The following is a 12,171-nucleotide window of genomic DNA, read 5'->3' as shown; positions in this document are numbered from 1 at the left end:
CAAATAGGATCCTTTCTCAGCTGGTACTCAATATATAGTAACTGTCGAGTGCTGGTTGAGAAGCATCTCAAGGCAAGATCTGAGCTTGTTAGAAAGAATGCTGTGACCCATTAGCAACATCTGGCCTGGCCACTGGAAGAGAAAAGTACTTTATATATATTTTTTAATGTAGTTTTATTGACTTCAGAGAGGAAGGGAAAGGGAGAGAGAGATAGAAACATCAATGATGAGAGAGAATCATTAATCAGCCACATCCTGCACACTCCCCATCAGGGATGGATCCCACAACTGAAACACATGCCCAGACCAGAAATCAAACCACGACCTTCTGGTTAATAGGTCGTTGCTCAACTACTGAGCCACACCAGTTGGGTTCATCTATATTTTCAAAATATTTTACCCTCCATGAATATGTGCCTTTTCCCCCCAAGTAAGTTAAATCCAAAAATAAGTACTTTGCATTATCAGAAAATTTATTTGAATCTAATATTATTAAAGATTTTTAAATAAAATTCTATCTTCATAGGTAAACAAAGTAGCTGCCATTTCAAAAATAGCATTACCAACATTGTATCTGTTCCTTGAGACTTTAGTATTATGTATCCTCAATACCTAAAATTTAGATTTCATTAAATATTTTGCAAAATGAATTTTTTGCTCCTCTTATTGCATTTCTCAGTTTTGTTTGGGAAATAGTAAGATCTGACAGCACCAAGAAAAAGTCAAGACGGTACTTTTCTTTTAGTTCACATGTCAGTCTAGTCTGGGCATCTAAACACCATAGAGAATCAGTACTCCTCAGAGCTCACCCAAAGTTGTAGTACAGAGCAATATGTTCATGATCTAGCTACACCAATTTTTCATTTCCCAGCAAAAGCAGCCACTAGTATTTTATCTGTTTTCCTCAGCATTTAGATCCAAGCACACACTGGTATCTGGAGAGCTCAAGCAGGTGGAGTATTCTAAATGCACTCACCAAGTTTACCATAGCCTGGCTTACTGGGTTAATAGCTTTAATCATGAGCTTTGAGAAACGTGAGGGCCAAGGACAGCTCAATCCTTTGAGTTCTGAATTTATTTTGTTTTAGGGAGAATTCATTCCTTGAGCTCTAAAGATAATTATTTCTCATTGGATAATAAGCTGCTTCTCAGTGACAGACAAAATATATAGTGAGTTTCATTTCTCATGCTTCATGGGGTACATGACTTTGTATGTATTCTAAGACCCCGGCACATAGAACAGGGTTAATAAACACGTTCAAGTCAAAAGAAGAATAAAAAATATAGACTGAATAAATTGACTTACAGTTTGTGTTATACACCATTTGTAAATGTTTTCTTATTTTAAAGGAAAAATATTTATTTGAATTACATAAAGCTATTTATTTACGTGTTTGCCATTTTCTTGCGCTGGAACACCGTGGAGTTATTCTTGCTTGACTTTGGGTGGATTTTGGAGCTACATTGCCACCATGTGGTTACTCATCTAAAGATGTACTTTCCTTCAAAGCAAAACACAAAGGTTTTGTTTTTGCATTATAGGGTGCAAAACACTTGTGCTTGTGTGATCACACACACACAGGTGTACGCACACATACACACACACAGGAGCCTGAAAGTGTAAAAGTAATGCTTTACATTTGGAGAAGTGGGAAAAGGAGTGTCTTTCTAAGAATGATCTTTCAATGCAGATAATCTCTTGTATCAGGTGGCCTATCAATTATTTCCAAATGTATTATATAGTACATACAATGGCATTTACTTTAATACCACAATTTCAATAATAAATTTTAATAATAAAGATCACAAAATACAGTCCCTTGTTTGCCATACAGAATTCATGAAGAGAAGAAATAATGGTTTTATTCTCATCCTGTTAAGAACTTGTTTACATAGCATTACCTGTCATTTCTAATGGGATAGAGAAGTAGATGCAGAAAAAAATGTGCATAATAAAAATAAAATTTTCTTACTTAATATATGGGTAACATTAGCCATTGAGGAGATCTTTATTTCTGAGGAATAGAGTTTCACATTTAATAGAGGACAGAATGTAGGAGATATTCCATAAAAAGAAATATTTTAAAAATACTGTGTATGTGGGTTTTTTGTTTTTTAGTTTTTTTAGGGAATTTAAAAGGAACTAATATCTTAATATTCTTCTTCACAGATAATGTATACTTTAATAAGCTCTTTTTAAGTTTGGTTCTTTAAACGTTAAATCCACATAATTGCTTTTAGAGTTGATTCCATTAATGTGTGAAGAGCTTACTGAAAGAGAATCCATGTCTAGATCTAGTCTGATACCAGGAAAGAGAAAAGACCATTTTCCAGGTAGCTTTTACCCAGATCACATCTGCCTTTGCCAGACATGCAGAGCAGCTCTACAGTCCTGGACCCTGGGAAGATCAATTAGATGCAAAATAATGATACTGAGAAATTCAGTCTTGGATTCATTTGTGCTCATTCTCATTTATCTACTATCATTCTACAGCAGGCTAAAATTTGCAGGAATCTTACTTTTTCTACTTATATGTATGGTAATTAATAGTCCGCACATGCATTGGAAAACAAGGGCTCACAGAATTAAAAAAAATCACTTATAATCATACCACCCACTGATCACCACTGTTAGCATTTGGCATACCATCCAAATCCTATTTGGGGCGGGGGGGTTAAAATGTGATCATGATTCTATGTACTGTTATAACATTCTCTAACCTGTTTCTTTTCCTTAACTATTCATTTACATGGCATTTATCATTCCATTTTATAGCTACATCATAATTAATTTAAATTATTTCCCATTAGAGGTATATGAATTGCTTTCAGATTTTTATTCTTATAAATTTTACTGTGATGAATCTATATATAGATGTGTGTTAGTGGTGTGTTTCAGATACAACACATATACATTAAATATATATAAGATATGTTAATCTAATTATAGGGGTGCGCAAAGTAGGTTTACAGTTATTCACATAGAAAATAATACAATAATTAATGAATAATAATATAAGAATAAACTCTGTTTTGCATACTCACAGCTATAAACCTATTTTTTCCCACCATGTATTTACTTAGGATTTTTGTACTATTCCTTGGGAAACACTTTTTTTTTTTTTATAAGAATTACTAGGATGGCAGATATGGGCAACTAAGACTAATTGCTGATTAATTGCCCCTCAGGAAAAAAAATTACAATTTATTTCCCTACCAGTTTAAATTTTCTGTTTACCTGAATTTTCAACAACACTGCTTTTTTTTGTCATTGATATTTATCAAAGTCTAATGCACACACAGAAAATTGACCAATTTATAAACACAAACTTCTGAGAACTTTCACAAACTGACATTGGTGTTACCAGCCCAGTTCAAGAAATGGAATGTTGTCAGCACCCTGGGAAGCTCTAACTGTGCCCATTTTTAGTTACCTTTCAAAGGTTAACTATTATCCTAACTTCTTACAGCATTAATTGTTATCTATTTGAAAACTTAACTAATGGAATCGTAATGGATGCCCTCTTTTGCTCCTGACTTCTTTCATACAACTTTTTCTTTGTGAGATTTGTCCATATTGTTGAAGTTTTTTCCCACATCCTGTTGCTCTATGCTATTTCATTGTAAATAATCTTTTTGAGCTGAAAGTGTAAAATATCACAGTGTTTTAGTTTGCTCTCAGTCTTTGACTTAATGTGAGATTGTTTTTCTATCTTTATTTATGTTTGCTCAATTTTGACATTGGTTAATTATTGTTCCTCTCTTGTGGCTCTGGTTATTTTATTATGAATAATCGTTTCATGTTAGTCACCCAATAAGGTACATTAGTTACACTCAGTAGGGCTTTAGTTACAAGGTAAGAGCGACTTGTTTTTTCACTATTTCTCAAAAGGCCAATTAAGACTGTGTGGCCCTGTGGCTGCAGGGCTTTCATCCGCAGTAGTGGGGAAAGGAACATAATATGTGAATTCCAGCCCTCATGGTGGGCTGACACCACCTTTCACCTACCTTGCTAGTACTGCTGGCTTTTGCTACCTCATACTTTTTTGGGTCTTCTTTCAGAAGCTGATGTCCTTGAAAAGTCCACCAGTCATGCTTAATTAACTGTTGCCCCCAGGGTACAGAGCTTTTCTCAAATTAAAGCTGACTCAGACCCAGGACTAATAAGGAAAGATGGATGGGAACCTCTGCCTCAGGGATTCCCACACCTAGATACACAAAAGAATCACAGGGTATCAATACCTGATCTCATTCTCAGAAAGAAATTGTGATATAATTGGTTTGGGGAGAAGTGGGTGTTAGTTTTGAAAGGTCCCAAGGTGATTACAATGGGTAGCCAGGACTGAGAACCAGTAAAACTGTCTTGGTGAGGGTTAAATTCTACTGAACTGATAGACTTCTGTAAATCAAGAATCCCTCTGCCCACTGGATGTAATGGCAGACTCCCAGAGATGAGCCAGCATCCTGACATTTGTCTTTCCCAACCACCGGACAATACCACAAATTTCACTCCTAGCACATAGTTCTTATACTTAGTATTTTGATTCACAGCAACTTAGATAAATTGTTCCAAATCAGCGGTGGGGAACGTCCGGCCTGCGGGCCTTGAATCATTTGGTCTGATCCTGCCAAGGTATTAGGGGTGAGTTAATTAAATGTTTGACCAAATATAGCAGGCTAATGTTTAAGTTGATAATTTTGTATGGTCTGCAAACGATGTCATAAATATCCAAATGCCTCTTGGCAGAATAAAAGGTTCCCCACCCCTGTTTTAAATGGACAAGCACTTTATCTGGTCACTTGTTAACACCTGAATAGGATTGACCTTGTAGGATCACCGTTTGAGAGAGGTTGTGGTAATGGAGGGAGAGCTATTGAGACCTTCCCATGTTGAGAAGTATAATCAGGAGAAATTAAGATGCAGAAGCAAACAGATTATATTTGCAAACTTCTTTTGGGCCCCAAAGACATCCAGGGCTTTGGACTATGGTTCTGTCCTGATGAGCCTAAGGAAACATATCTTAAGTCTCACAAGGAAGAATCTAGAAGAGTGATTTAAAAAGCATGGTCCCCTTGCCTTATTAAAGGAATACAGGAGCTAACAAAGAGCTCCCAATAACCAAATCTCAAACAACTTGAACAACAGAATGTATAACACTAGATTATAACCCAAAGTGAAAAATACCTATGAGTCCCTACTGATATAAACAAATGTTTAAAAACGAATATGGGAGAATAGACAAATCTCCCTTATAGGAGAATTCCAAATAGTTTATGTAGATATTGTCCACTCCTTATGTATGAGCTGCACATGAGTTTTTTTCCAGAGTGCAGTATGGGAAGTGGGACTTCACAGTGCAGAAACCTGGGAAATACTACCTCAGCCAGGTGGTAAAGGCTAATACCATCAGTCAAAGGACTTTCACAGTATGCTCTCTTTGGGTTTCTGAACTCAATTCTAATGTGGGGGAGGTGAAGGAGGTTTCTCCCTCCAAACTGACAGTTCTAGACCATTCAACTTAATTCTGATGCTGGTAGAATCAGATTCCACAAGTTCAATGCTCAGTCCTACAAGCCTGCATTCCCCACCTTCCGATACCAGTTACAAGCCCAAGTTCTCATCTGTGACTCTAACCAACGGGATACAGATTAGCATTTCCCACAACCCCCTCCTTGAACTTCCGATGCCAGTCACAGGTCCAGACTGTTCCCTGTACTTTTGACAGACTGTCCATAAATCATAGGTTCCCACAACCTGTTCCTTGGGTTCAACTAATTTGCTAGATGACTTATAGAATTCAGAGAAATGTTTTACATACTAGACCACCAGTTTATTATCTAAGGATATAACTCAGACACAGCCGGATGGAAGAGACACATAGGATAAGGTACAGGGAAGGTCACAGAGCTTCCATGCCCTCTGCAAGCACGTTACTCTCCCAGCACCTGCACAGGTTCACCAACCCAGAGCTCTCCAAACTCCCTGACCTTAGGAAATTAAGTCAACCTCCAGCCTTTCTTCTGCCTCGAGGTCAGGGGTGGGACTGAAAATTCTAACCCTCCAATCACATAATGGCACCACAGACAACAACCAGCTCCCATCCCTAGGTGAGATCCCCGTGTCACCTCATTAACAACAGAAGACTCCTTTATAACTCTCATCGCTTAGGAAATTCCAAGGATTCAGGCACTCTAGCCAGGAACCAGGGAAGACCAAATATGAGAAATACCGATATTCTTTGGCCATCTGAATGACCAAATATGTGCATTTTTATCAGTCATAATATCACAGTACCCTGGATGTGAGGAATTAAGAACCACCTGTGTCATCTTCCTCACCTTACCCCAGAACTCCATTCTAAACATGAGGAAAAATAAATCAGTCATAAAACCCATACTGAAGAACATTGTACAAAACACATGACAAGTACTACTCAAAATCATCAGTCAACAAAGAGGAAGCAAGTCTGGGAAACGACCCCAGGCCAGAGGAGCCTAAGGAGACAAGAGCACTAAATGCAGTGTGGTGACCTGAAGTTCCTGAAACAGAAGGACATTAGGTTAAAAACTAAAAGTCTGAACAACGTATGGACTTTAGTTAATAATAACTTTTGATACTTGCTCATGAGCCATGACAACGAGACTGTAATTATGAAAATGTTAACAATGAGGGAAACTGGGTGCAGAATATATGGGAATGTTCAGTACTAAATTTTTTTTTCTGAAAATCGAAAATGATTCTAAAATAAAAAGGTTATTAATAAAGAAAAGAAAAAGGAAACAGTCATCCCCAGAGCAGCAGTGAGAGCAGCATCTGGGATCTTGTTAAAAATTCAAATTCTCAAGTTTCAGCCAAGACCTCCTGAATCAGAAACTCAGGGGATCTAGTGTTCTGGGCACGGGGATTCTGACTGTGATTGAGAACTGCTGATCTAGCAGGTTGGCCAAGAGCTCTTGCTTTCAGGTGCTTCTCATTTTATATGAGGTCATGTTACTTTTCCTTTAATGCCCAGGAGTGAATCAGATAGGGCCTCCTGGTAGCTTTCGATTACCCAGTTATCATCTTTCACGGAGGCATGATACGTCTGCCTCTCTTCTCCTGTTATTCAAATCTCATCTCCAGGGCCCTTTTCAGAGCCTGTTGTGCTCATGTCTTCCAGCACGCACAGAGCCCCTCCACCTCCGACATCCCCAGACACATAACATGTACCAACCCAAATGTTTTCAGAGGCCACAGATCACCGCAGAATGGGAATTCTCTAGAGACAGAGGTGACCTTGGGCAAAATGTGTGATCCTTCTGTACTTGAGTTTCTTCATCTTTGACTCGGGGACATAGAAGAGCACCCACCTCATGGATTTTTGTGCGGATTGTGAGTTCATACTCATAAGGTGTTAAGAATAATAAGCAGTACTTTGTGAGGACCTAGTAAATGTGAGCTGATGCTATTATTAGTTGTGGATGCTTTGCCTCTTAAATATTTCTTTACTACTCCCAAAGCAGCAGGGTGTTGTGTATAAAATAATGGCTCAGAAAAGACTGGGTGAATTGACCCCACAAAAATCATATTTCAAATGCAGTGATGCTGCCACTACCATCACCAGAAAGTTTTAAGGCACCTTGATTTTGAGTTGGTATTTTAGAAATATTTCATGTTGTTTATATAATGCTTTTAGGATAAAACTTGAGATTTGAGGTTGATGAATATATACAACCTAGATGTGAATTCATCTTACTTCAGGCTTCACCCCCTACAAAAGAAAAATGTGTTGCTAGCAATGAAAACACCATCCTAATGTTGATCTACGATTATTCTAGTTCCCAAGATCCTTAGAAGACTTTGTTAGCCTTAAAAAAATGAGATTAGTCAGAAAAGAAAGCAGCACCCCAAGGACTGTTCTAGCAGCAGGTGGGTAAGTGAATGTTTGGACAAGGGGTTCAGATTTTGCTTATTTGCTCTTTGGAACAGGTTAAATAGAAATGCAACAATTTAGATGCCAGAAATATACAAGCCCTGGGTGTTTTGGTTTGTTTTTCAGATGGGGATCAACGTGGTGGACTCTGCAGTCTCAGGATTAGGTGGCTGCCCTTATGCAAAAGGTGCTTCTGGAAATGTAGCCACTGAGGATTTGATATATATGCTTAATGGCCTGGGGCTCAATACAGTAAGTTAGTTTTACATATTTTAATATTCATGTATTCCTTGCAGATCCAGCTTGGAATGCATCTCAGATTGGGAAGCAATTTTGAGGTCAAAGTTTTACTATACTTTTGCTATTTGCTAAAATGCACAGTGGGAAAATATAATAACCATTCTTTGGGGAGCCTTATAAAGTAACTTATTGCTCTAGTTCAATCACCAATAATGCTACCATTTCACATTTTTATAGTGCTTCATGACCTCCCAAGTATTTTTTTAATGTTTTATCTGATTTGGTTTTACATGCCTTGTGAATTAGAGCCTGTGTCTTTCCTGTTATGATTATTGTTTTCACAGTTTGGGGATTTTTTTTATGGATGTTTTCCTTGGAGAAAAGGGAGATCTTGATTTTTCTCCCAGTGACAACTAGGGCTGCTGGCAAAGAGCCCAGGGCACATTTAAAATGGTCAGTGGAGGAGTAGAGCTCCGTTAATACTTAGCATGTGAGACACTGGACAAGAAGAATAGTCTCTTTACAAGTGGTGCCTGAAAAGCACATACTTCACCCAAATAAGCACCTTGTTTGGCCACATGCTTGTTAGCGTGACTTATTCCGTCTATAAGGCAGATTTTTTTAGAGAAAAAATACGAAAGGCAAGAAAAACAGCTCACAGATGATTAGAACTTCATAATGTTTTCTGAGATATAAAAGCATCATCTGGATTACAAAATGGAATGTTCTCTGTCCTTCTCCCTCTCTCCTCTCTCCTCTTCTCTTTCCTCTACTCATATTGATGCTTCTGCAACACCAAAATTGCCTGCAGTCTTCATTTCTACACCATTCTATTTCTCACCACTCATGGTTTCACAACCACTTGGAATGGCCTTACTCCCCATACTTGATTTCACCTGAGAGTGAAGCACCACTATCCTCAAAAATTCTTCTTCTGGCATCTTCTTGCCTATTCACAGGCCCATACTGTTGGGTTCTTCCCCTTAGTGCTCCCATGCTACCCTCCATGCCTCTACCTCTGAACCCACTTTCAGTGAAGTTGTAGAATGAATTATTTTATTTCTGCGTCTAGCTCCCTGTGCAACCAGAGAGCAATTATTATAGCTTACTATGCCCGTTACATAGAGATGCTCAACAACATTCATTTATATCATGTGGCACTAAACACCAAAAGCTATTTCTTGTAAACACCAAAAGTCACTGGCTATTTTCTATGATTAGGAAATAATATTATTTCACTTACAAAGTAGCTTAATCATTTCTATCAGAAATGTATAGTTGTGACAGAAACAGAAGAAAAATAGATCTTTTCTCAGAGATTCAATGACTGCATTGAACTTAGCTGATGCAGAATATGTGTCAGGTCATGTTTTATAACTTTCTCCCTCTCCCTTCCTCTCTCAAATCAATTAAAAGAGAGAAGTAATTGGGTATTTATTTTTTCTTGACTAGCTTTTAATTGGGTATATTAGAATGATGATCTCTTTATGATCATTGTTATAAAAAGCCCCCGACTTTTTTATACTTATTTTAAGAAAATTTCAGACTCACATATTTTTTTTTAAAACTACTCCTTAATAGCAAGGAAGTCTGAATCTGTTCAATTTTAAGTCCATGTTGTTTCTAGTTCATATTGAGGGAGAACATAGGAGCTTATGAAATGCTGCGTGAGCACAAATCTCTGCTTAATCCACCTAATGCTCTGCCTCCCGCAGTGACAATAAAGACGCTGGGTGGACACCTGGAGGGTGACCTTTTGTTATGCTAAGTCCTAGAGCTGAGGAACATGCCTTGAATTTGGTCTTCATACTCAATGGCCTATCTGTCATACGTGGATTTACCTAAACTTTCAGAGTACAACCCAGGCAAACAAGTTCCAGATATTCCCTAAATATTCTTCATTTCATTTGACCTACAGGTACCTCCTCCAGTAGCACACAATTAATGATTTTTCTGAATATGGTTTAAAAATATTATACATTCAACTGCCCTGTATTTCTTATAGCTTTACCAAGTTTCTTTGTAAAGAGGTATTTTTTCCTGCCTTTTTCCTAAACTTCATTATTATTTTAATTGCCCTTCACTGATATTTTATATAGATTGTTTCTAGTTTCAGTATTGTCCTTCCTAGAATCCAGGTACCAACCTGAATTAAACTTATTTATTCAGGTGTGGCCAGCCTGAATACAGGGTCAACTTCAAGATAGATTTTAATGAAGAAAAGTCTAAAATGTTGACTACATGGTTCATGAAAACAAAGCTTGCCCCCAAATCAATAATGAGCATTATGTTTTTTAGTAATTTTAAATGGTTAAGTAACTGTTAATAAAATTAAAAGGAATCTGTTTTGTCCTCTTTCTCCCAAATGCCTCTTCCCCTCTGGTACCCCGGCTTTCTTTTACCAGGATGTGAATCTTCACAAAGTAATGGAAGCTGGTGACTTTATTTGCAAAGCGGTGAATAAAACCACAAACTCGAAGGTAGCACAAGCCTCCTACAATGCTTGACATGAATGAATTTGTGACTCAAGGCTGAGGAGATCCATTTCAGCTACAGATATGCACCTAAAGATCATTCCTGTCAACTTGTTCTGAAATGTGAAGGAATAGACACAAGTTGGGGGGGAAAGAGATGCCTTTCAGAAGAGTACAAGTGGACCCATTTTGAAGTCAACACAAAGTGAGACCAGTCATCAGGTAAATCACAAGCTGAAGCTAAATAATAAAATTTGTAGATATGCTTTTGAACATGGAGAAAAGTCTACCCTTTTGTTCTTAGAGAACTCACTTGTTAATTTAGTAGATGTGAAAATTGAGTTCAGCTTTCCCTAAGATTTCCCTAAATACCAAATACTGTGTGAAATACTTAATCAAGCAGGCTTACCACCATGTACGTACCGTCAGTAGTTTATGAGCCCTGCTTAGTGTGCAAAGTGTGTGGCCTTGATATGCGTTATGCCTTTGGATCTCAGCTTCCCATTTGCCAAGTCAGTTAAATAATGGACCAAGCGCCAGATCTCCAGCCGACCCCACATACTTGTTAGCAATAGAACTTCTACATTTCAAGTATGGCTAACATCTGTTAACTATTTCAATGACTTTATCTTGTTCCAAGAGGCTGTGGTCAATGGCAAGACGCCATATCCTGGAAACATATTACGACCTCCCGTATTTGTTACATGCTTCCAGTTTACCATGCTTTTTCTTTCATCAGTTATAGTAAAAACCAGCATGGTGTTACTCAACTGTGGAGAAACAGAAGGCATGACTTTCATCTTGCTGTCTAAACTGCAGTGATGAGAATAGATTGATACATGTAGCATAATTCACATTCGTAATTGTCAGATCACGTCCAAATTGCTGGAGGAAATGTCATTGTAATCCTAAGAATGTGTTATTAAGCCAGTTTTTAATTCGTGAAATAAACTGTTTTTCATCGATTTAGGGCACTTTGATTAAATCACATCTTCTTGTTGACTTTTTTATGGTTATTTTTAAAGTTGAAGTGGCTGAAATTTTATCTTTTGTACTAGAAAGAATTGCCAGAAATAGCAAAAAGTAATATATCAAGTTGAGAAGAGGAACAGGAGGACTATGTTAAGAAAAACATTTCTGTAACTTATGCAAATAATGTGGAGACAGTATTATTACATATGTGTCTAAAACATCAGTTCTATTATTTATGTAGACTTCTCCAATAATATTGGGCGATCTTATCTTTGAATAAATTTGAATATAACTTGAAATATGAATGTGAGCATTGTGGACTTTCTACTAAATATTCATTAAAACATTGAAATGGAATTCAATAAAATAAGAGAAGTACTTATTATAACTAATTTAACTTTAAAGATATATAATAAGAAACGAATCAGGAGGGAAACATATTGATAATTGACAAAACCAAACTGTATTTCCATGAAAGAGGCTGACTCATCTGGGTTGTGATGGCTGGGAGAGCTGGAGCTTTTGATCCGCAATTCTTTGCATTTGGGTTAGTGTTTGGAGGTGGGAGCAGG

The 12,171-nt window shown here is 37.4% G+C and overlaps 1 protein-coding gene across 3 annotated transcripts in view; it reads left to right on the top strand.

Annotated features, from left to right (window-relative positions):
- HMGCLL1 (3-hydroxymethyl-3-methylglutaryl-CoA lyase like 1) overlaps positions 1-11,904 on the top strand; it is a 155,352-nt gene extending 143,448 nt beyond the window's left edge. Inside the window, exons 8-10 of one of the 3 annotated variants that reach the window (XR_002829776.1) lie at positions 8,040-8,165; positions 10,559-10,849; positions 11,686-11,904. Coding sequence is in view for 2 of the 3 variants with exons in the window: in XM_023755567.1 (XP_023611335.1) it covers positions 8,040-8,165; positions 10,559-10,660 (228 nt within the window). In the remaining variant the exon portion in view is untranslated. Of the gene's footprint in view, positions 1-8,039; positions 8,166-10,558 lie in introns of all 3 variants that reach the window. The other 2 variants (XM_023755567.1, XM_006090708.3) reach the window with 2 other exon arrangements.
- Positions 11,905-12,171: the final 267 nt, after the last annotated feature.

The sequence above is a fragment of the Myotis lucifugus genome, unplaced genomic scaffold, assembly GCF_000147115.1.
Source record: "Myotis lucifugus unplaced genomic scaffold, Myoluc2.0 scaffold_80, whole genome shotgun sequence".
Lineage (NCBI taxonomy): Eukaryota > Metazoa > Chordata > Mammalia > Chiroptera > Vespertilionidae > Myotis > Myotis lucifugus.
Note: the sequence above shows the minus strand (reverse complement) of the source record. Positions and strands in the feature narration are given on the sequence as shown.